This window comes from Bufo bufo, chromosome 2, assembly GCF_905171765.1.
Source record: "Bufo bufo chromosome 2, aBufBuf1.1, whole genome shotgun sequence".
NCBI classification, from domain to species: domain Eukaryota; kingdom Metazoa; phylum Chordata; class Amphibia; order Anura; family Bufonidae; genus Bufo; species Bufo bufo.
In genome coordinates this window covers 842,081,056-842,107,431 of record NC_053390.1, presented here as the reverse complement: position 1 = coordinate 842,107,431, position 26,376 = coordinate 842,081,056, and the positions used below count along the sequence as shown (strand labels likewise).

Below are 26,376 nucleotides of genomic sequence, written 5' to 3'. Positions count from 1 at the left end.
GCAACCTCTGTCACTCCAGCGGTTGTAAAAATACAACTCCTATAGAAATTAATGGAGCATACTAGGAACTGTAGGTTTACAGCAGCTGGTGTGCTAAAGGTTGCCGACCCCTGACCTAGGCGGCAAATGTAGGGCGATCCCTTGTTTTGCCCACCACGTCTCACACTCGTCTTTCTTCTTTACAGTGTGTAGACGGACATGAATCTTTCTCAAGTATGTATCAATACTATTTTTTTTTTATGAAACTGAATGCATTTTTTGGATCATGCGTGCAGAGCTTATTACATATGGGATAAACATGGGTGCTGAGCATAGAAAAACAGCCTAGTCTAATATACCAGCCTGACAGATGGGCTCACATACAACTGTGGCTTCTGTCACTAGAAAGACAACCTATAAATGCATTAACATATAGGTCAGACCTCTGTATGTACTGCACATATCCACCAGTGCCAGTCTACACTTCAAGTAACGGTCGAACCTATATAATTACCTGGTGATGCGAGGGGCCGCTGGTCCTCCATCAGGCCATCCTTATACAGATCCTTGTGTCCTTCTATATACTCCCACTCCTCCAAGGAGAAATAGACAGCGACATCCTGACACCTTACATGGACCTGACAACACAATGACACCATCATCACCCAGACCCCTCCAGCGCTGTTACTGGAGAACCTCCCAGTATTCCCAGCAGTGTCACCTCTCCAGTCAGCAGCTCAGTGATCTTGTGGGCGAGTTCTAGGATCTTCTGCTCATGTATGAGGGGTTGAGAGGGCAATCCTCCCGAATCATGGACACAGTCCACTGAGGTCTTCTTCACTACTGTGTAATCCTGTGAATGGAGACAGACATGGATGGAAATTAATTTCTCCAAATATGGAAATCAGAATAAGCCTACATGCACACAACCGTATGTGTTTTGCGGTCCGCAAATTGGGGTTAAGGTTAGGATCTGCAAAAAAAACAAACAAAAAAACATCCGTATACCATTTTTTTTGCAGATCCATTGTAACAATGCCTATCCTTGTCCACAAAACGGACACATATTTTTTTGCAGAGCTATGGAACGGACATACTGATGCGGACAGCACACTGTCTGTTGTCCGCATTTTTTTTCCGGACCCATTGAAATGAATGGGTCCGCATCCTATCCACAAAAAAACAAAAAAAAACGAACAGGAAAAAAAAACAAAAAACGTTTGTGTGCATGTAGGCCAAGGGCTCTTTCACACTTGCGTTGTCCGGATCCGGCGTGTACTCCATTTGCCGGAATTACACGCCGGATACGGAAAAAACGCAAGTGTACTGAAAGCATTTGAAGACGGATCCGTCTTCAAAATGCGTTCAGTGTTACTATGGCACCCAGGACGCTATTAAAGTCCTGGTTGCCATAGTAGGAGCGGGGAGCGGGGGAGCAGTATACTTACAGTCCGTGCGGCTCCCGGGGCGCTCCAGAATGACGTCAGAGCACCCCATGCGCATGGATGACGTGTCCATGTGATCACGTCATCCATGCGCATGGGGCGCCCTGACGTCACTCTGGAGCGCCCGGGGAGCCGCACGGACTGTAAGTACACTGCTCCCCCGCTCCCCGCTACACTTTACCATGGCAACCAGGACTTTAGCTTTTTCTGAATGGTTACCATGGCTGCAAGGACGCTAAACGTCGGATCCGGCAATGCGCCGAAACGACGTTTAGCTTAAGGCCGGATCCGGATCAATGCCTTTCAATGGGCATTGATCCCGGATCCGGCCTTGCGGCAAGTGTTCAGGATTTTTGGCCGGAGCAAAAAGCGCAGCATGCTGCGGTATTTTCTCCGGCCAAAAAACGTTCCGATCCGGAACTGAAGACATCCTGATGCATCCTGAACGGATTTCTCTCCATTCAGAATGCATTAGGATAATCCTGATCAGGATTCTTCCGGCATAGAGCCCCGACGACGGAACTCTATGCCGGAAGACAACAACGCAGGTGTGAAAGAGCCCTAACTCTGTGGACAACCCTCAAAAGGGAAGACTTAAACTTCACTTGTGTAGTCTAGAAGAGAAAAAGGAGGACATGACGGAGACCTTTATATATGTTACATGAGAGAAGAAGAGAAAGGGAGGACACGACGGAGACCTTTATATATGTTACATGGGGGGAGAAGAGAAAAGGAGGACACGACGGAGACCTTTATATATGTTACATGAGAGAAGAAGAGAAAGGAAGGACACGACGGAGACCTTTATATATGTTACATGAGAGAAGAAGAGAAAGGGAGGACACGACGGAGACCTTTATATATGTTACAGGAGAGAAGAAGAGAAAGGAAGGACAGGAGGAGACCTTTATATATGTTACAGGAGAGAAGAAGAGAAAAGGAGGACACGACGGAGACCTTTATATATGTTACATGAGAGAAGAAGAGAAAGGGAGGACACGACGGAGACCTTTATATATGTTACATGAGAGAGGAGAAAGGGAGGACAGGACGGAGACCTTTATATATGTTACATGAGAGAAGAAGAGAAAGGGAGGACAGGACGGAGACCTTTATATATGTTACATGAGAGAAGAAGAGAAAAGGAGGACATGACGGAGACCTTTATATATGTTACAGGAGAGAAGAAGAGAAAGGAAGGACAGGAGGAGACCTTTATATATGTTACAGGAGAGAAGAAGAGAAAAGGAGGACACGACGGAGACCTTTATATATGTTACATGAGAGAGGAGAAAGGGAGGACACGACGGAGACCTTTATATATGTTACATGAGAGAGGAGAAAGGAAGGACATGACGGAGACCTTTATATATGTTACAGGAGAGAAGAGGAGAAAGGGAGGACACGACGGAGACCTTTATATATGTTACATGAGAGAGGAGAAAGGGAGGACACGACGGAGACCTTTATATATGTTACATGGGGGGAGAAGAGAAAAGGAGGACACGACGGAGACCTTTATATATGTTACATGAGAGAAGAAGAGAAAGGAAGGACACGACGGAGACCTTTATATATGTTACATGAGAGAAGAAGAGAAAGGGAGGACACGACGGAGACCTTTATATATGTTACATGAGAGAAGAAGAGAAAGGGAGGACACGACGGAGACCTTTATATATGTTACATGAGAGAAGAAGAGAAAGGAAGGACACGACGGAGACCTTTATATATGTTACATGAGAGAAGAGAAAGGGAGGACACGACGGAGACCTTTATATATGTTACATGAGAGAAGAAGAGAAAGGAAGGACAGGAGGAGACCTTTATATATGTTACAGGAGAGAAGAAGAGAAAGGGAGGACACGACGGAGACCTTTATATATGTTACAGGAGAGAAGAAGAGAAAGGGAGGACACGACGGAGACCTTTATATATGTTACATGAGAGAAGAGGAGAAAGGGAGAACACGACGGAGACCTTTATATATGTTACATGAGAGAAGAGAAAGGGAGGACACGACGGAGACCTTTATATATGTTACATGAGAGAAGAAGAGAAAGGAAGGACACGACGGAGACCTTTATATATGTTACATGAGAGAAGAGAAAGGGAGGACACGACGGAGACCTTTATATATGTTACAGGAGAGAAGAGGAGAAAGGGAGGACACGACGGAGACCTTTATATATGTTACATGAGAGAAGAGGAGAAAGGGAGGACACGACGGAGACCTTTATATATGTTACATGAGAGAAGAAGAGAAAGGGAAGACACGACGGAGACCTTTATATATGTTATATGAGAGAAGAGAAAGGGAGGGAGGACACGACGGAGACCTTTATATATGTTATATGAGAGAAGAGGAGAAAGGGAGGACAGGACGGAGAAGAACACAAGGCACAGTCTAAAATTAGTCCAAGAGAAGATGAGAAGCACTTTGCTGAATGTGTGTCACGGCTGTCATGGTCTGGTGGTAGTGGACCGTGACAATGTACAGTAGATGCTTGGAACAAAGTCATGAAAATGTCCTAGTAAAATCCACTGTAAAAGAATGTAATCTAAGGATATATATACATTGATGCACAGAAAAACAGCCATAATATTAGGGCAAACTAGACGGTCCATGTGCTCTCCTCCTGACGCCAACTTTTTTTCTGTCTATATAGATTGTAGAGGGAAGTGCCTGGTAGGTGTGTGTATATTAGAGTTGTTGCGATACCAAATTTTCGATACCATGAAAAAGTATTGCGATACTCGATACCACGCGAAAAAAATAAACCAAAAAAGCCAAGTGCATTCCGCATTTTAAAAAATGGCAAATCGCGCAGTTTTTATTTATTTTTTCTGTTCCGGCGTTCACCGCATAGATTTTTTTAAAATATTTCAATAGTTTGGACTTTTCTGACGTGGCAATATGTAATAGGTTTATTATTTATACATTTTATATGTGAAATTGGGAAAAGGGGGTGATTTATACTTCATATTTTGGTTTTTTTTTTTTACTTTATTTTTACACTTTTTATTTAATAACCATCTCCCCCCTTAGGGGCTAGAACCTGGGATTTTTTTTTCATCCCTTGTCCTATTCTCCCTGATCGAGCTCTAGGACTTCACACTCTCCCTGCTGCTCTGGGCTTTGTGCACACAGCATCAGGGATGTTACCATGGCAGCCAGGGCTTCAGTAGCGTCCTGGCTGCCATGGTAACCGATCAGAGCCCCAGGCTTACACTGCTGGGGCTCCGATCAGAAGCTGCCACTGCACCACCAATGAGGGGGAGGGGAGAGGACCCTGTGGCGCATGATTTTAATTGGGGGGGCGCACTGTGCCACCAATGATAATTACAGGAGGCGGGTACTGGCAGATCAGCGGCAGTTAACCCCTGAGGGGTTAACTGCCGCTGATCGCAGCTCCTTGTCAGAGGCAGGGTGCCGGCAATGCGATTCTGCTGCCGGCACCCACCTCCTGTATTATGTGTTAGACTACTTTTCCTGGGTCCAGACTCCAGACCAAGTATTAGGCTACACAGAGCGGCACCCAGCGATGTCCCAGCACTCACTATTAGTCCTGGGCGCCGCTCCGTTCACCCGCAGTGCCCCATTACTGTCTCCTGCTCCACATGCTGATTACTATCGGAGCGATGGGGAGGAGACATCAGCTTCACTAGTGGGCGTTCCTTCTTCCTGCGCTGCGATTGGACAGTGCTACAGCCAGGGAGAAGGAACGCCCACTAGAGAAGCTGATGTCTCCTCCCCATCGCTCCGATAGTAATCAGCATGTGGAGCAGGAGACAGTAATGGGGCGCAGCAGGCGAACGGAGGGGCGCCCAGGACTAATAGTGAGTGCTGGGACATCGCTGGGCGCCGCTCTGTGTAGGAAAAGTCCTATCATTGGTGGCGGAGTGCGCAGGAAGCAGTCTCCCCCTCCCCCTGTGCTGCCCCTGCCACCAATGAACGGGGAGACTGCTTCCTTCTCCCCTGTGCTGCTGAGGGAACATGAGCGCGCTGTTCAGAGATACTAGACTGCGCAGAAGCGCAGCCCAGTATCGAAAAAATGGAAATCCCGGTATTGTATCGATACCGGGACAAAAGTATCGATTGGGTATCGAAAGTGCAATACCCGCAACAACCCTAGTGTGTATGTATATATAAACAGTATGTTTTTATTCACCCATACAGTGGCAAAATGCTCTTCAAAATGCCACTGTACGGGTGAATAAAAACACACTGTTTCATTGAAGATTCATCTGGAGCGCAGTCCGATATTTATTCTATACAAGTGGGTAAGCTCCTGTTGCCATACTTGGACATTGCACCCGCTTTTTTCCCCATTTACCTTTTTTTGGGTGGTGCTGCCAGTGGTTTTTTCTAATAAAATATATATCTACACACATATGCCCCATTGTGTGTATGTATCTATATATGCATATTGGGCCCTGTAGAGGGAAGTATTAAATATTCCCTACCATCCCTTCCTGTACCCCTGGCCTGCATTGTATTAACCCTGGCAGTGCCACTACCCCCAGTTAACCCCTGTAACCCTGTATACCTCATAGGGACAGCGTATAGCGTCAGGAGGGAGGGTGCCGCTTCTACTTAACGTGTGTGGCGTGGAATTGGGATGGAGTCGTGTTAGCGTAGTTTAGGGGTATCGTAGTGCCGTTACTGTATTGCGGTGTGTGTCGATATACACATATTTATAACCATTGATATAAATATAGATATAGCAGAATTTATAGACTGTAGACTTGTGTTTGGTAATAAATTCCTTTATTGTTTACAATAGTTTATAGTCTTCTGTGGTCGCCGCCGTAACATAGCGCACGTAGTCCGTATATAAATAGGGCAGAGCCATCGATAGACGACTCACTCCTATTTATGATTATTGATATTCACACAAAATATTAATAATTCATATTTCCTTTAACATTGGCGAGCCAGGCCCACTGCTAAGATTCTGTTTTTGTGTTTGGCTTTGGTGAAGAAAAACGGCTTACTCTGAACTGGTCAGGCAAGACGCGGTCAGTGGTTTCTGAGCGTCCAGGGCCTGATACTTCAGACGGGTAACGGGTTCTTTTTTTTCCAATCAGAACTAAACACAAGGTAATATCTACAGCAGAGAACCTAAATCTTTGGATTTTTGTATTTAACGATTTTCCATTGCCTTTTACGAACCTTGAACACGTGCGAGTGTCACAGAAGAAGTCGTCACATACCGTCGCTTTGAAAGCATCATGGCCGTTGGAGCCGCTCAGAAGAAGTCTGGCTGGGCAGGAGAAGGCCTTCCGGGTACTAGAGGACCTCCTCCAAGCAGCGAACCAAGGACAGGAAAAGACAGCACCAGAGAAGATGGCATCTCAACAAGACTGAAACACCTAGCAAAACACAGGACATTTAACCCCATCCTCCCCACCACTTACAAGTCAGCAGAAATGTTTTGGTCAGATTTGTTAGCGCAGGCTTGTAGTTATGACGAGCTATGTGTTAACAAACGGACGCTATTGAATAAGGCAACCAAACTGCTTCAGATGCTAGCCAAACTTCTGCATACATTTGAGGTTAGCATCTGCAAGCCAAAGCGTGTTGCACTGGTGTCTCGGTCAACAGAGACAATTCCTCCGACCATTCATCGCCAATGCTGGGTCAGTAATTCCAACCAGGTTTTGACATTGCGGGCGCAGCTGGCAGAGAATGTACAGTTTATCCTAGCCACCTGCGTGTCCTGGTCAACGGTAGAGTCACAGTTAGTAGAGCTGCAGAGGCAGAAGGAGGAGATTGAGGCTCAGTTGACTCAGTAATATGCTGAGATCAAGGCCTTCAAGGAACAGGCTGCCTCTACTGACGTGACGGTAGCCAAATTGAAGGCTGAGGTTGCTGTAAGGTCCAAGCTAATGACTGGCATGCAACAGGTCATCAAAAAGGTTTCCAAAATGGTACCGGCCCTTTCTTTTTCCTTAAAGTCAGGGCCAGAATCTCCAAAAAGGGTTATGGGGGGGGGGGGGGGGTTTCTGACAAGCCAAATCTCCCAAAATTTGAGCCTGTCCAGAACAGATTGGTCCCTGACTTTGGGCAAAAGCAATATTGTGAAGAGTGCATCCCTGAGGATGGAACAGTTCAGGAGAAGGGAGCACGACGGCAGTGTAGACGGACCTAAGCCATGCAGGGCAAACATCAGATGTTTTGCATGTGGTGGCCTAGGTCAAATAGCGAAACACTGCAACGCAGGTAAGAACAAAACACTCTGGACAGGAAGCCAGGTTAGGTCCTTCAGGTGTGGTAACAAAGGACATATTGCAAGGAATTGTAATGTGTCCAGTGGTAGCAGCCAGGTAACAAACCATACAGTGGGAGCTAGTCAGCTCGGCCATAAAGGGGTTACCTCTCAGCACCATACGCCCCACCAGGCGCTGAGGGGTCAGAATGGCCAATCTAGGCTAGGAAATATTTGACACCCCTGTACTATTTGTTATACCGTTTGTTCCCCGTGTATGTCCCTGATGTGCGTTTTTGTTATTTGTATGTTTTTCTTGATGTTGATGGTGGTAGTCCTAGTGTACGAATGTGTTTCGCCCTGCTGATGTTTGTAGTTGGCATTCCCCGCTGTGAGTCCAGTCGCTGCGGTTTTTGATTTATTCTCGTGTCCCCTTTGAGTAGAACTGTGTTATACTGTGGACTGAGGAAGGTGTTTGCGGACGGGCGGCATCGGGACACGGTTTAGTGGATGTTACGCTGCGCAACCAAGGTCTCAGATTGATACGGGCAACACTGTTTTCGCTAGGGCTGTGTTATACTGTGGATTGGGGCACTTAATTCTAGTAAGATCAGCCAACACAGCTCTGATTGGGATTGGACGCAGAGTGATTGACGGCAGAGCGTGGCCTGTGTTTGTGTTGTGGAGTCCTGAAGAGTCGAGGCATGACTTATGCCATGGATTCTGCTGGCCTCCACAAGACAGGATGACAGGGGGAAACCAGTACACACGAGTAAGACAAGGATACAGTGCCATCAAGATGGTGCTTCATCCACAGCTCCCCTCGGATATCCTAACCTATTGGGTGCAGAGGGATGTGTAAGCAGAGGATGCGAGCCTCTGTTAGTTGGGTGTTTACACACCAGTGAGGATAACAAGGGGTCCTGTGAGATGAAGTTCAGCCCAATGCCTTTCTCTACTTTTGGGCACCATGAGGGGAGAACTTCCCCAGGAGCGGATGGTATTTTTTCGTCTTAGGAATGGGTATAATAGAGCAGAAGGAAAAATCCAGATGACACCAGAGAAGAGACCTGATAGCCGCCCTGACACCCTCATGAGGCTCCAGAGGATCCCACTCTGTTTTGGCGGCCAGCTCCTGCAACTCTTGTTAGATTTCCGCAAACAAGAACTTCTCAGAGGTCTTCAAGAGACGGAGAACCAAGCCACAATCCAGCAGGAGCATTACAGGATAACAGGGATCTCCCATTCCTTAGAAAAGGACTCAAGGTTTCATGGTGGGAAAGTCTATTTGGCTACAGTGCAAAGGCTCTACAACCACTTGATACACCCGGTGACAGTTCTTCTGGTGATCACCATCTATTTGGGACTGTGACCGGAGAGTCAAGGGACTTGCTGACCAGTTACACCAGAAGCAGACAGAACTTCACAAAGCTAACCGGAGAAGGAGGCCAGGTACCTCAAGGCCATGAGAGACAGCGAAGGAGAAGGTTCAGGGTCTAACTTCTAAGAAGCCGGGAAACCTTAAAGAGGACCTTTCACTAGAATTAAACATCTAAACTAACTATACAGACATGTAGAGCGGCGCCCGGGGATCTCCCTGCACTTACTGTTATCCCCGGGCGCCGCTCCGTTCTCCCGTTATAGCCTCCGGTATGTTCATAGTTAGGCTCCACCCAGGGAAACCTGCCGGCGTCTCCTTCTCCCAGACTGTAGCGCTGGCCAATCGCAGCGCTCAGCTCATAGCCTGTGAGGTTTTTTTTTTCTCTCAGGCTATGAGCTGAGTGCTGCGATTGGCCAGCACTACAGTATAGGAGAAAGAGACGGCGTCAGGTTCTCCTGGGTGGAGCCTAACTATGAAGATACCGGAGGCTATAACGGGAGAACGGAGCGGCGCCCGGGGATAACAGTAAGTGCAGGGGGATCCCTGGGCGCCGCTCTCCATGTCTGTATACTTAGTTTAGATGTTTTATTCTAGTGAAAGGTCCTCTTTAAGACTTATATGTATTGTTATGGGTGTTCAGGACAGGATTTCAAAATGGTCCCGAAACCCCATAATGTCGTATTTGTATTGATTATACCACTGTCATATTGGTTTGGTGGTGTTTGGTGGGGGAGGGATGAGGATCTGTTTTTTGTGTGAATGGGGAAAGAGTAGATACCCTACAGACAGGCCCCCTCCTCTACTAGTTATTTTCTACCTTAACCCTAAGAATGGTGACATTTGTAAGGGTTGGACTGAATGTCGGAAAAAAAAGTTGTGCCTTTGCTGAAAGGAGGCCAGTCCACGGTTGCCAGAGACTAGAAGGGTGAAGCCATTCCAGAGTCAGACCTATAAAAGACGACAGTGGGAGCGGCCGATACCTGAAGATTGACACTCACAGATGAAAGTCGCGCCTATGCTACGTGGATCAGCCCAGAGACTGAGAAGGGTGAAGCCATTCCAGAGTCAGACCCATAAAAGACGACAGTGGGAGCGGCCGATACCTGAAGATTGACACTCACAGATGAAAGTCGTGCCTATGCTACGTGGTTCAGCCTAGAGACTGAGGAGGGTGAAGCCATTCCAGAGTCAGACCCATAAAAGACGACAGTGGGAGCGGCCGATACCTGAAGAATGAGACTCACAGATGAAAGTCGCGCCTATGCTACGTGGATCAGCCTAGAGACTGAGGAGGGTGAAGCCATTCCAGAGTCAGACCTATAAAAGACGACAGTGGGAGCGGCCGATACCTGAAGATTGAGACTCACAGATGAAAGTCGCGCCTATGCTACGTGGATCAGCCTAGAGACTGAGGAGGGTGAAGCCATTCCAGAGTCAGACCCATAAAAGACGACAGTGGGAGCGGCCGATACCTGAAGATTGACACTCACAGATGAAAGTCGCGCCTATGCTACGTGGATCAGCCTAGAGACTGAGGAGGGTGAAGCCATTCCAGAGTCAGAGCCATAAAAGACGACAGTGGGAGCGGCCGATACCTGAAGATTGACACTCACAGATGAAAGTCGCGCCTATGCTACGTGGATCAGCCTAGAGACTGAGGAGGGTGAAGCCATTCCAGAGTCAGACCCATAAAAGACGACAGTGGGAGCGGCCGATACCTGAAGATTGACACTCACAGATGAAAGTCGTGCCTATGCTACGTGGTTCAGCCTAGAGACTGAGGAGGGTGAAGCCATTCCAGAGTCAGACCCATAAAAGACGACAGTGGGAGCGGCCGATACCTGAAGATTGAGACTCACAGATGAAAGTCGCGCCTATGCTACGTGGATCAGCCTAGAGACTGAGGAGGGTGAAGCCATTCCAGAGTCAGAGCCATAAAAGACGACAGTGGGAGCGGCCGATACCTGAAGATTGACACTCACAGATGAAAGTCGCGCCTATGCTACGTGGATCAGCCTAGAGACTGAGGAGGGTGAAGCCATTCCAGAGTCAGACCCATAAAAGACGACAGTGGGAGCGGCCGATACCTGAAGATTGACACTCACAGATGAAAGTCGTGCCTATGCTACGTGGTTCAGCCTAGAGACTGAGGAGGGTGAAGCCATTCCAGAGTCAGACCCATAAAAGACGACAGTGGGAGCGGCCGATACCTGAAGAATGAGACTCACAGATGAAAGTCGCGCCTATGCTACGTGGATCAGCCTAGAGACTGAGGAGGGTGAAGCCATTCCAGAGTCAGACCTATAAAAGACGACAGTGGGAGCGGCCAATACCTGAAGATTGAGACTCACAGATGAAAGTCGCGCCTATGCTACGTGGATCAGCCTAGAGACTGAGGAGGGTGAAGCCATTCCAGAGTCAGACCCATAAAAGACGACAGTGGGAGCGGCCGATACCTGAAGATTGACACTCACAGATGAAAGTCGCGCCTATGCTACGTGGATCAGCCTAGAGACTGAGGAGGGTGAAGCCATTCCAGAGTCAGAGCCATAAAAGACGACAGTGGGAGCGGCCGATACCTGAAGATTGACACTCACAGATGAAAGTCGCGCCTATGCTACGTGGATCAGCCTAGAGACTGAGGAGGGTGAAGCCATTCCAGAGTCAGACCCATAAAAGACGACAGTGGGAGCGGCCGATACCTGAAGATTGACACTCACAGATGAAAGTCGCGCCTATGCTACGTGGATCAGCCTAGAGACTGAGGAGGGTGAAGCCATTCCAGAGTCAGAGCCATAAAAGACGACAGTGGGAGCGGCCGATACCTGAAGATTGAGACTCACAGATGAAAGTCGTGCCTATGCTACGTGGATCAGCCTAGAGACTGAGGAGGGTGAAGCCATTCCAGAGTCAGACCCATAAAAGACGACAGTGGGAGCGGCCGATACCTGAAGATTGACACTCACAGATGAAAGTCGCGCCTATGCTACGTGGATCAGCCTAGAGACTGAGGAGGGTGAAGCCATTCCAGAGTCAGAGCCATAAAAGACGACAGTGGGAGCGGCCGATACCTGAAGATTGAGACTCACAGATGAAAGTCGTGCCTATGCTACGTGGATCAGCCTAGAGACTGAGGAGGGTGAAGCCATTCCAGAGTCAGACCTATAAAAGACGACAGTGGGAGCGGCCGATACCTGAAGATTGACACTCACAGATGAAAGTCGCGCCTATGCTACGTGGATCAGCCCAGAGACTGAGAAGGGTGAAGCCATTCCAGAGTCAGAAATAGACGACATTGGGAAGATCGACACTGACAGCCCACAGAAATGAAAGGAACCAAGAAAGTTCCAGACCAAGATCCAGAGAGAAGACTGTGTATTCTGTGGATGGAGACGTTTGGTTACATTTAAGGGCAGGTCGGAGGTGTCGGTCGCGATGGGCAACGTCCAAGTACCCAAGGGCCAGATTTATACTTCAGTCCTTCTGAACTGTTGCCAACAGTGAGTGGGGTGGATAAGGGAAATATATCCCAACCCTTCCCTCTAACTTTATTGTAGTGTACTCGACAACAGGGGGATTGTAGAGGGAAGGGGTAGATATAAATCTATATGTCTCCACTATAATTTACATATAGACTGGGCCTGAATGGCCAGTAGGGGTACAGGCTTATAAGTATATATAGAGACCCGTGACGTACATGTACTTCATGGTGATTGGGCGGGTGCAGGAGCTGTGCCCACCCGAACCATGGCAGGGGTCCGGCAGTCACTGATAGCCGGACCCCAGCTGCATGTGCCGGCATCAGTGAAATCACTGATGCCAGCGCATTAACCCTTGATGTGCGATGTCGGGCGGGGATCGGAGCTGCCATCAGGTCCCCGTGCTGCTGTGACGGGGACCCGATGGCATGGAAGGCAGCGTGATGCCTTCCGGTGACGAGCCTGTGAGATCCAGCCCCCTAGATCTCACAGGCCGGAAGCTCTATGAGTAATACACACTGTATTACACATACAGCCAATGCATTCCAATACAGAAGTATTGTCATGCATCGTAAAGGGGATCAGACCCCCAAAAGTTGAAGCCCCAAAGTGGGACAAAAAAAGAAAGTGAAAAAAAAAAAAAAAAAGTAGACATATTAGGTATCGCTGCGTCCGTATCGACTGGCTCTATAAACATATCACATGACCTTACCCCTCAGATGTACACCAAAAAAAAAAAAAAAGCTAAAATGAACAATTTTTTTGTCACCCTACATCACTAAAAAGTTCAACACCAAGCAATCAAAAATGTGTATGCCCGCCAAAATACCAATCTAACCGTCACCTCATCCCGCAAAAAATGAGCCCTAATCGCTCAGAATATGGAGACACTAAAACAGTTTTTTTGGTTTTAAAAATGTTGTTATTGTGTAAAACTTAAGTAAATAAAAAAAAAGTATACATATTAGGCATCGCCGCGTCCGTAAGAACCTGCTCTATAAAAATATCACATGACCTAATCCCTCAGGTGAACACCGTAAATTTTTTTAAAAATAAAAACGATGTTAAAAAAGCCATTTTTTGTCGCCTTACATCACAAAAAGTGTAATAGCAAGCGATCAAAAAGTCAGATGCACTCAATAATAGTACCAAACAGTCATCTCATCCCGAAAAAAAAATGAGCCCCTACACAAGACAGTCACCCAAAAAAATAAAAATAAACCTATGGCTTTCAGAATGTGGAGACAAAATATTTTTTTTTCAAAAATGCTTTGTTATGTAAAACTGAAACAACCAAAAAAGTTGTCATATTTGGTATTGTCGCGGCGTCCGTGACAACCTGCTCTATAAAAATACCACATGATCTAACCTGTCAGATGAATGTTGTAAATAACAAAAAATAAAAACTGTGCCAAAACAGCTATTTCTTGTTACCTTGCCTCACAAAAAGTCTAATATAGAGCAACCAAAAAGCATATGTACCCTAAAATAGTAAAAAACAAAACTGCCACCTTATCCCGTAGTTTCCAAAATTGGGTCTTTTTTTTGGAGTTTCTACTCTAGGGGTGCATCAGGGGGGCTTCAAATGGGACATGGTGTCAAAAAACCAGTCCAGCAAAACCTGCCTTCCAAAAACCGTATGGCATTCCTTTCCCTCTACACCCTGCCGTGTGCCCGTACAGTAGTTTACAACCACATATGGGGTGTTTCTGTAAACTACAGAATCAGGGCTATTAATATTGAGTTTGGTTTGGCTGTTAACCCTTGCTTTGTTACTGGAAAAAAATTATTCAAATGGAAAATCTGCCTAAAAAGTGAAATTTGGAAATTATCTCTATTTTCCATTAATTCTTGTGGAACACTTAAAGGGTTAACAAAGTTTGTAAAATCAGTTTGGAATACCCTGAGGGGTGTAGTTTGTAAAATGGGGTCATTTTTGGGTGGTTTCTATTATGTAAGCCTCGCAAAGTGACTTCAGACCTGAACTGGTCCTTAAAAAGTGGGTTTTAGAAATTTTCTGAAAAATGTAAAAGATTTGCTTCTAAACCTTGTAACGTCCCCAAAAAATAAAAAATGGTATTCACAAAATGATCCAAACATGAATTAGACATATGGGGAATGTAAAGTAATAACCATTGTTGGAGAAATTACTATTCTAAAACTAGAGAAATAGAAATTAGAAAATTTGGTAATTTTTCAAAATTTTTGGTAAATTTGGAATTTTACAAATAAAAATAATTTTACCAGTGTCATGAAGTACAATACGTGACGAGAAAACAATCTCAGAACGGCCTGGATAAGTAAAAGCGTTTTAAAGTTATCACTACATAAAGTGACGCATGTCAGATTTGCAAAAAATGGCAGGGTCCTTAAAGGGGTATTCCCACTTCGCCCTTTTATACTTACCTGCTGCCAGCGCGGCGTTCACTTCCTGGATTCTGGCTTCATCTTGATTGAAGTCTTCTCCCGGCCGGGCCTGCGCTGGACTGCGAACGCCGCCGTGCATGCGCCATGGTGACTTATTTCTGGTCGGTTTAGTACAGAGCCAGTGTGCGCGTGCGCAGCTCTGTACTACTTTGGCTGGGAAGAAGTTGCGCGTTCAGGACAGCAAGCGGCCCGGCCGGGAGAAAAGGAGTCTTCTGCGCAAGCGCGGCCACCGGGATTCTGGAGAAGAGCGGTGGCCGTAACCAGGGGAGACCGAATCACAACAATGAGGTAAGTCGGGAGGAATTTTATCCTAAACGGTGGGAATTTGTTAATCAAGTAAATTTACAAAAATGATCACTGTCAAATCATTAACAGATTTAACAGTGACCATTATGATGGGATAACCCCTTTAAGGGTTAATATGCCCCCAGGATTGTTTGGGAGTGTATACATACCCCCCAATCACAGGTGCCCCCTCCTCCAGCTGATTTCCCCTAGGTGACTGGACACTTCAAACGACAGGATCAGTAGAGATCCTCCGCCTTTTGATAGCACCTCCGACAGGGCCGGGGAGGCTCCCCAGTCCTTGTGCGTACGCTGGCTGGGGAGGTCCGCGGCATACATGCCTGCAGCGCGGGCCGTTCAGGAGCGAGCGCCGCTGGATTTAAATAGTCTGGCGGAACTGCGCTCCAGCATTAACCCCTGGAGGACGAGCAATTAACCCCTGGATGGCTGAGTAACCCTACCCTATACCACCAATGAATTAACCCAAATTAACCCCTGCATTACCCCTACACCACCAATCCCTATACCACCAACGCATTTACCCCTGTAATAAACCCCTGCAATAGCTATTAACCCCTGCAATCCCTGAACCTCTGCAAACCTTACCCTGTATTAACCCCAATGTTTATTATACTGGAGTGTTGGGGGGGGGCGCACTGCGCCACCAATGTTTATTATACTGACCTTCTACTATGCAGTCTGTATTCAGAATGCTATTATTTTCCCTTAGAGCCATGTTGTTATAAGGGAAAATAATACAGTGAATAGACTTTCATCCTAGGAACCGTGCGTGAAAATCGCACCGCATCCGCACTCGCTTGCGATTTTCATGCAGCCCCATTAACTTCTATAGGGCCTGCGTTGTGTGAAAAACGCACAACATAGAGCATGCTGCGATTTTCACGCAACGCACAAGTGATGTGTGAAAATCACCGCTCATGTGCACAGCCCCATAGAAGTGAATGGGTCCGGATTCAGTGCGGGTGCATTCCGGTGTTTTGAATGCCGGATCCGGCACGAATACATTCCTATGGGGAAAAATGCCAGATCCGGCATTCAGGCAAATCTTCAGTTTTTTTCGCCGGAGATAAAACCGTAGCATGCTGCGGTTTTCTCTTTTGCCTGATCAGTCAAAATGACTGAACTGAAGACGTCCTGATGCATCCTGAACGGATCGCTCTCCATTCAGAATGCATGGGGATATGCCCGATCAGTTCTTTTCCGGTATAGAGCCCCTGTGACGGAACTCTATGCCGGAAAAGAAAAACGCTAGTGTGAAAGTACCCTAAAATATTAAGTTTAAATCCCCCCCTTTCCCAATTTTACATATAAAATATATAAACAATAAATAAACATATTACATAGCGCTGCGTCCGAAATGTCCAAACTATTAAATTATTAATAAATTTCTCCTATGCGGTGAGCATTCGCCATTTTTTAGTTACCTTGTCACTCCAAAAAAATAGCATAGGACTGTTCTATTATGGGCCGAATGTTTCATAAAATGCAAAATGCACGCAGCTTTTTTTGGCGCGGTATTGAGTATCGCAATACTTTTTTATGGTGACGAAAGCGAATCAAAATTTTGGTTTCAAAACAACCCTACGCCGATCTGATCGGCGTAGCGTTGTCACGATACCAAAATTTTGATTCGGTTTCGATTTGGCGACTAAAAATTTCAGTTCAGGAGCCAATGGCGACTATGTATTTTTTTTTAGTCTGGAGCACTGTGGGGGTCTTTATACACAATGTGGTTTTACTGTCTGGAGATGATTAGGTTATTACAGTGTCTAACCTCATTATCTCTCAGTCTGGGGGAGACATTGTACGTCCTGTATGGGGGTCTTTATACACAGTGTGGTTTTACTGTCTGGAGATGATTAGGTTACTACAGTGTCTAACCTGATTATCTCCCAGTCAGGGGGAAGACATTGTACGTCCTGTATGGGGGTCTTTATACACAATGTGGTTTTACTGTCTGGAGATGATTAGGTTACTACAGTTCTAACCTGATTATCTCCCAGTCAGGGGGAAGACATTGTACGTCCTGACTGGGAGTCTTTATACACAATGTGGTTTTACTGTCTGGAGATGATTAGGTTATTACAGTGTCTAACCTGATTATCTCCCAGTCAGGGGGAAGACATTGTACGTCCTGTATGGGGGTCTTTATACACAATGTGGTTTTACTGTCTGGAGATGATTAGGTTACTACAGTTCTAACCTGATTATCTCCCAGTCAGGGGGAAGACATTGTACGTCCTGTATGGGGGTCTTTATACACAATGTGGTTTTACTGTCTGGAGATGATTAGGTTATTACAATGTCTAACCTGATTATCTCCCAGTCAGGGGGGAGACATTGTACGTCCTGTATGGGGGTCTTTATACACAATGTGGTTTTACTGTCTGGAGATGATTAGGTTACTACAGTTCTAACCTGATTATCTCCCAGTCAGGGGGAAGACATTGTACGTCCTGTATGGGGGTCTTTATACACAATGTGGTTTTACTGTCTGGAGATGATTAGGTTACTACAGTTCTAACCTGATTATCTCCCAGTCAGGGGGAAGACATTGTACGTCCTGACTGGGAGTCTTTATACACAATGTGGTTTTACTGTCTGGAGATGATTAGGTTACTACAGTTCTAACCTGATTATCTCACAGGCAGAGGGGGAGACATTGTACGTCCTGTATGGGGGTCTTTATACACAGTGTGGTTTTACTGTCTGGAGATGATTAGGTTACTACAGTTCTAACCTGATTATCTCACAGGCAGAGGGGGAGACATTGTACGTCCTGACTGGGAGTCTTTATACACAATGTGGTTTTACTGTCTAGAGATGATTAGGTTACTACAGTTCTAACCTGATTATCTCACAGGCAGAGGGGGAGACATTGTACGTCCTGTATGGGGGTCTTTATACACAATGTGGTTTTACTGTCTGGAGATGATTAGGTTACTACAGTTCTAACCTGATTATCTCACAGGCAGAGGGGGAGACATTGTACGTCCTGACTGGGAGTCTTTATACACAATGTGGTTTTACTGTCTGGAGATGATTAGGTTACTACAGTGTCTAACCTGATTATCTCCCAGTCAGGGGGGAGACATTGTACGTCCTGTACGGGGGTCTTTATGCACAATGTGGTTTTACTGTCTGGAGATGATTAGGTTACTACAGTGTCTAGACAAAAACACAGAAATATAGTGGCAATACTGGAGGAGCGGCTCAACCCCTAACACTGTAGCGTGTTTTACATTGGGGGAGCAGCCCCACCGCATGTGGACCGCAGCAAACGACTATCCCCAGCAAAAAATGCATACGTGGAGGATGTCGGCGCGGTCCACATGCACCACAAGAGCATCCTACACAAAACGGAGCATTGTGCGGATGTAAATACAATCATATAAATCACAGAAAAAATGCACCAAACGGATATGCCACTGACTAAACTAGCTGGTCATAAATGCAGATATTAAAAGCTGAGACTTTCGCCAATATATTCCTGTCAGGAAAATATCGGAGCCCATCATTGCACCACGTCACGGTCACTCAGCATGGCAAAGGGTCCTACCACTACGCTACCTATGGTGTGAACACGGTCTGAAGGCGATGTAATCCAGCTCGCAGCCAGGCTTCCACACAACCGCCTAGCAGGACAACTAGTGCAATGTGAACAAAGCCAAGACTGCGAGCCACACCCATATCAGACCATGTGATGGAGGTCACCAGGTGCAAAAGAGTGTTTGAATGCCAGGTAACGGCACATGCACTACATATAGAACAAGACAAAAACACAGAAATATAGTGGCAATACTGGAGGAGCGGCTCAACCCCTAACACTGTAGCGTGTTTTACATTGTATTTATGACTAGCCAGTATAGTCAGTGGCATATCCGTTTGGTGCATTTTTTCTGTGATTTATATGATTGTATTTACATCCGCACAATGCTCCGTTTTGTGTAGGATGCTCTTGTGGTGCATGTGGACCGCGCCGACATCCTCCACGTATGCATTTTTTGCTGGGGATAGTCGTTTGCTGCGGTCCACATGCGGTGGGGCTGCTCCCCCAATGTAAAACACGCTACAGTGTTAGGGGTTGAGCCGCTCCTCCAGTATTGCCACTATATTTCTGTGTTTTTGTCTTGTTCTATATGTAGTGTATGTGCCGTTACCTGGCATTCAAACACTCTTTTGCACCTGGTAGCCTCCATCACACGGTCTGATATGGGTGTGGCTCGCAGTCTTGGCTTTGTTCACATTGCACTAGTTGTCCTGCTAGGCGGTTGTGTGGAAGCCTGGCTGCGAGCTGGATTACATCGCCTTCAGACCGTGTTCACACCATAGGTAGCGTAGTGGTAGGACCCTCTGCCATGCTGAGTGACCGTGACGTGGTGCAATGATGGGCTCCGATATTTTCCTGACAGGAATATATTGGCGAAAGTCTCAGCTTTTAATATCTGTATTTATGACTAGCCAGAATAGTCAGTGGCATGTCCGTTTGGTGCATTTTTTCTGTGATTTATACTACAGTGTCTAACCTGATTATCTCCCAGTCAGGGGGGAGACATTGTATGTCCTGTATGGGGGTCTTTATACACAGTGTGGTTTACTGTCTGGAGATGATTAGGTTACTACAGTGTAGGGCGGCACGATATATCGAAAAAATAATCGAATCGCGATAATCGCCAAATGCGATATGGCGATTTGGCCGACACGAAAATCCCGCGATTATATATGAAGGGGCCCCTATTGATAAAATGGACTCTCTCCAATTGATAAAATAGCCAGCCTCTGTACTCACTTTCACGATGAATGAGCGGCAGCGAGCGAGCCGGCCGGCGCGTGACTGACGTCACTTAATTCAGGAAGCAGGAGCGTGACTAAGTGGGAGGAGCGTGACAGTGACGTTAATCACGCGCCGGCCGGACGGCCGGCTGCAGTGCATTCATAGTGAAAGTGAGTACAGAGGCGGCCATGTTATCAATAGGAGAGAGCATTTTTCAGACAGTAGTAAAATACTTTACACACAAAGCCAGTTATGTGCGCAGTTTAGGACACATGAGGGGTCACATAGGGCCATTAGGGGAACCAGCATAAGATGCTCTATGTGAGTCTTATGCTGGCCCCCCTCATGGCCCTATGTGTCATAGCACACATCCCCCACATAACAGCGTCCTCCACAGATCCCCCACATAACAGCGTCCTCCACAGATCCCCCACATAACAGCGTCCTCCACAGATCCCCCACATAACAGCGTCCTCCACAGATCCCCCACAACACAGCGTCCTCCACAGATCCCCCACATAACAGCGTCCTCCACAGATCCCCCACAACACAGCGTCCTCCACAGATCCCCCACAACACAGCGTCATCCACAGATCCCCCACATAACAGCGTCCTCCACAGATCCCCCACAACACAGCGTCATCCACAGATCCCCCACATAACAGCGTCCTCCACAGATCCCCCATAACTATGTCATACCCAGCCGCGTCAGCGGCTCATATGGGAAAATCCAAGCAAATAGACCTCTAGCATAATTTCCTTAAAATATCCCATCGCATATCGTTATCGCAATTTTTAGGGCCCTAATCGCAAACGTACAAAATTCCCATATCGTGCAGCCCTACTACAGTATCTGACCTGATTATCTCCCAGTCAGAGGGGAGACATTGTGTAGGACTGTCCCGGATTGTGGGATTATTTCTATTGGTCTGTGTGTTTGTATTGCAGCTCTCCATCAGGTCCACGGGGGAGGGACCCTTCCATGGAGACTTGTATATAAGGCCAAGGGTGGCAGCAATATATGCTGTTCTTCTTACCCTCTAATCGCAGCCTCGTCTGGTGTTGTAGAGAACAGCTATATCACTACTAGCTCCTGTAAGAGCTGCACAGCTACTGGGAATCGCAGCCCCGTCTGGTGTTGTAGGGAACAGCTATATCACTACTAGCTCCTGTAAGAGCTGCACAGCTACTGGGAATCACAGCCCCGTCTGGTGTTGTAGGGAACAGCTATATCACTACTAGCTCCTGTAAGAGCTGCACAGCTACTGGGAATCACAGCCCCTTCTGGTGTTGTAGGGAACAGCTATATCACTACTAGCTCCTGTAAGAGCTGCACAGCTACTGGGAATCGCAGCCCCTTCTGGTGTTGTAGGGAACAGCTATATCACTACAAGCTCCTGTAAGAGCTGCACAGCTACTGGGAATCGCAGCCCCTTCTGGTGTTGTAGGGAACAGCTATATCACTACTAGCTCCTGTAAGAGCTGCAGAGCTACTGGGCATCGCAGCCCCTTCTGGTGTTGTAGAGCAGCGGTCCCCAACCGCCGGGCCGCGGCCCAGGCCCTGGAAGATTGTTTGCCGGGCCGCGGCTATCAGGGCAGTCTTTAACTCTGTACTAATGAAGCGCTTCCATTATGGAAGCGCTTCATTAGTACAGAAGGACCAGGGAGCGGTGAAGGATCTGTACTCACCACTTCCTGGTCCTCGGCTCGGCTATCGGCTGTGCATGGCTGCGCACAGCGTGAGGTCGCTCTGTGACATCACTGTGCGCCGCTATACACAGCCAGCCGACAGCAGAATGAAGAGGATCGCAATGGTGACCAGGAGCAGGAGAGGTAAGTGTTTTTTTCATTTTATTTTATTTGCACTAGGGGCTGATGGCTGACCTGGGGGACATGGGGCTGACATGAGGGACATGGGGCTGACATGAGGGGCTAATGGGGGGCTTATGGCTGACATGAGGGGCTAATGGGGGGCTTATGGCTGACATGAGGGGCTAATGGGGGGCTTATGGCTGACATTGGGGGGGGCTTATGGCTGACATTGGGGGGGGGGGGGTTTATGGCTGACATTGGGGGGGGGGGGGGTTTATGGCTGACATTGGGGGGGGGGGTTTATGGCTGACATTGGGGGGGGGGGTTTATGGCTGACATTGGGGGGGGGGGTTTATGGCTGACATTGGGGGGGGGTTATGGCTGACATTGGGGGGGGGGGGGGGTTTATGGCTGACATTGGGGGGGGGTTATGGCTGACATTGGGGGGGGGGTTTATGGCTGACATTGGGGGGGGGGGTTTATAGCTGACATTGGGGGGGGGGTTTATGGCTGACATTGGGGGGGGGGGGGTTTATGGCTGACATTGGGGGGGGGGTTTATGGCTGACATTGGGGGGGGGGGTTTATGGCTGACATTGGGGGGGGGGGTTTATGGCTGACATTGGGGGGGGTTATGGCTGACATTGGGGGGGGGTTATGGCTGACATTGGGGGGGGGTTATGGCTGACATTGGGGGGGGGTTATGGCTGACATTGGGGGCTGATAGATGGCTAAAGGTTTGGGGGTTCATCTGAGCCATTGGGGGTCTGATCTGAGGTCTGATTAACATTGGGGGTCTGATTGCTGGTCTGACCTGAGGTGTAATGATTTTTTTTTTCTTCTTATTGTTCTCCTCTAAAACTAGGTGCATCTTATAGGGCGAAAAATACGGTACAGTGCAGCAGAGACCAGTGCAGCAGAGACCATAGTCAATTTATATAGTCATTATATAGTGTTATATATTTTATATGCACCTTGTGTTTTGTTATGCGCGTGAATCAGTCAGCCCCGCCCACCCCCTAAGCCCCGCCCCAGAACCCCCACCCCCCTTCCACCGGGTCCCTGGAAAAATTGTCTCGCATGAAACCGGTCCTTGGTGCAAAAAAGGTTGGGGACCACTGTTGTAGAGAACAGCTATATCACTACTAGCTCCTGTAAGAGCTGCACAGCTACTGGGAATCACAGCCCCGTCTGGTGTTGTAGAGAACAGCTATATCACTACTAGCTCCTGTAAGAGCTGCACAGCTACTGGGAATCGCAGCCCCTTCTGGTGTTGTAGGGAACAGCTATATCACTACTAGCTCCTGTAAGAGCTGCACAGCTACTGGGAATCACAGCCCCGTCTGGTGTTGTAGAGAACAGCTATATCACTACTAGCTCCTGTAAGAGCTGCACATCTACTGGGAATCGCAGCCCCTTCTGGTGTTGTAGAGAACAGCTATATCACTACTAGCTCCTGTAAGAGCTGCACAGCTACTGGGAATCGCAGCCCCTTCTGGTGTTGTAGAGAACAGCTATATCACTACTAGCTCCTGTAAGAGCTGCACAGCTACTGGGAATCGCCACTCGGCTTGGAAGTCTCTGGAGCTGCTCTACAGCGCCACGCTGACCACGGGAGAGGGACGTCGCCAACGGGTGATACCGTTACACACTCATTCTAATCCTGCCTGTAGTGATACCACCTCTGTGTATAAATAAGACCGGATCCTTCATTCACAGTAGGCGATTGAAAATCTTATCTATTCTTCCCGTGTACAATGACCTCTGCACAGGTCACAGAGGGTCCCCTCCTGACCGCTGTGTCTATGGGGCTGCCATAAAGCAATTTTTTTTAATGCTTTGTAAATGCTGTTAAGAACAAGATGGCCGACACCCTATAATGACGTAGAAGAATAAAAATTTTAAAAATCCACAATCAAAAAATAAAAACAGATTTGAAAACTGGCAGATAACATTTTTGGTGACATTTCCTTTAAGAAGGACGTTCCACATAATTAAGCAGGCCACCAGTTTCAAGCAATATGGGATAGAAAAAGGATCTCTACTGCTGAAAAGCATCAAATAGTGCAGTGGCTTGGACAAAGTATAAAAACATTAGATATTTCACGAAAACGTAAGCGCGACCATCGTACTGTGAAGAGATTGTGGCTGATTCAGAGCGCAGATGGTTTCGTACAGATAAAGGCAGAATGAGGAAGGTTTCTGCCAGACATTCATCGGAATAAGAGAGCAGCACTAACCAGGTATTTGAAGCTGCTGGTGCCTCTGGTGTCCACCAACCTCAAGTTGTAGGGTCCTCCAGAGGCTTGCAGTCGCGCATAAACCTACTAGTCGACCACCCAAACCAGTGCTCACGAGCAAAAACGGTTGCAGTGGGGCCAGACATACAGGAAATCTTGTTCTGGGCAACCCTGGATGGTCCAGATGGATGGCCACCATACTCCAACAAGGATGCGATGTCAGCAAGTAGGTGGCGGAATAACGTTTGGGGCGAAGTGGGGGAGCTGGTATACCCCTGAAGATGTGAATATGACCTCGGCAAAGTATATAGAGCTTGTGACTGATTACTTTCTTCCATGGTACAAAAAGAACCGTCCCTTCCCTAGTAAGTTCATCTGGATGCTGGCAATGCCCCCTCTCATGCTGCACAGAAGACCCGAGTCATCGGCTGCTCTGGGGATAAAAGGAGAGAAACTCACGGTGTGGCCACCATCTTCCCCTGACCTCAGCCCTATGGAGAACCTCTGAAGTCCCCTCAAGCAAATGATCTATGTGGCTGGGAAGCAGCTCAGGGAGGCCGTTCTGACAGAAGCTCACAAGGTCAATGGATGCGAGAATTGTGGAGGGGACATCAGAGAAGGGCTCCCATGTTAACATGCAGCCTGGCCGATTAAGAGGCTTCTGATTCCAGTAAATGACCTCTTAATGCTGCAAATTCAACAATTGACCATTTTCAGTTCCTTACAACCTAGAAAATGTTGGGAGACTCCGCTGTGCAGAATAATTTGGAACATTGCATTTTGAGTTTTTTAATTTGTGAAAAATAATCCAGTCATCATTGGGAGGTTTATTCTATAAAATTTGATGACTGTCATCTGCATCGACCACTTAGGAAAATCAGAAAAATATAATTTGCATAATAATCTGGAACGCGGTGCATATTGGGGGCTGACCCTGACATTGTCCATCACTTAGAAGGTGTGAACCATTTCACAGGACTCTGGAGGATGCTTAGAACTTCATGTTACGGATCTGAACAGATAGAAATCTTGCCCGCTCATGCCACCTGCACCTTAGGAACAGCTCTAGAATCTACCCCTTTCTTACTGTGGAAACACCAAAAATTCTCATTGCTACCCTGATCCATTCTCGTATGGATTACTGCAACTCATTACAAATTGGTATCCTCCCCAGACTTCCCCCCTCTCCAATCCGACGTCTCTGCCCTGGGCCAGTCACTCCCCCGACGTCTCTGCCCTGGGCCAGTCACTCCCCCGACGTCTCTGCCCTGGGCCAGTCACTCCCCCGACGTCTCTGCCCTGGGCCAGTCACTCCCCCGACGTCTCTGCCCTGGGCCAGTCACTCCCCCGACGTCTCTGCCCTGGGCCAGTCACTCCCCCGACGTCTCTGCCCTGGGCCAGTCACTCCCCCGACGTCTCTGCCCTGGGCCAGTCACTCCCCCGACGTCTCTGCCCTGGGCCAGTCACTCCCCCGACGTCTCTGCCCTGGGCCAGTCACTCCCCCGACGTCTCTGCCCTGGGCCAGTCACTCCCCCGACGTCTCTGCCCTGGGCCAGTCACTCCCCCGACGTCTCTGCCCTGGGCCAGTCACTCCCCCGACGTCTCTGCCCTGGGCCAGTCACTCCCCCGACGTCTCTGCCCTGGGCCAGTCACTCCCCCGACGTCTCTGCCCTGGGCCAGTCACTCCCCCGACGTCTCTGCCCTGGGCCAGTCACTCCCCCGACGTCTCTGCCCTGGGCCAGTCACTCCCCCGACGTCTCTGCCCTGGGCCAGTCACTCCCCCGACGTCTCTGCCCTGGGCCAGTCACTCCCCCGACGTCTCTGCCCTGGGCCAGTCACTCCCCCGACGTCTCTGCCCTGGGCCAGTCACTCCCCCGACGTCTCTGCCCTGGGCCAGTCACTCCCCCGACGTCTCTGCCCTGGGCCAGTCACTCCCCCGACGTCTCTGCCCTGGGCCAGTCACTCCCCCGACGTCTCTGCCCTGGGCCAGTCACTCCCCCGACGTCTCTGCCCTGGGCCAGTCACTCCCCCGACCCCTAAACACGCGTGTTCTCCAGTGCTGCACCCCCTACATCTCCTCCTCATCTCTGTCTACCATCCTACCTGTACTCTCCACAGTGCTGCACCTCCTACATCTCCTCCTCATCTCTGTCTACCATCCTACCTGTACTCTCCACAGTGCTGCACCTCCTACATCTCCTCCTCATCTCTGTCTACCATCCTACCTGTGCTCTCCACAGTGCTGCACCTCCTACATCTCCTCCTCATCTCTATCTACCATCCTACCTGTGCTCTCCACAGTGCTGCACCTCCTATATCTCC

General features: G+C 48.0%; 1 protein-coding gene across 1 annotated transcript in view; it reads right to left on the bottom strand.

Annotated features, from left to right (window-relative positions):
• Positions 1 to 324: 324 nt before the first annotated feature.
• Positions 325 to 26,376, bottom strand: part of LOC120991118 (gastrula zinc finger protein XlCGF66.1-like) — a 38,049-nt gene continuing 11,997 nt past the window's right edge. The window contains exons 3-5 of the mRNA XM_040420007.1: positions 701 to 832; positions 494 to 617; positions 325 to 380 (exon numbers count right to left, since the gene is read on the bottom strand). Of these exons, the coding sequence (XP_040275941.1) occupies positions 325 to 380; positions 494 to 617; positions 701 to 832 (312 nt within the window). The remainder of the gene's footprint in view (positions 381 to 493; positions 618 to 700; positions 833 to 26,376) is intronic.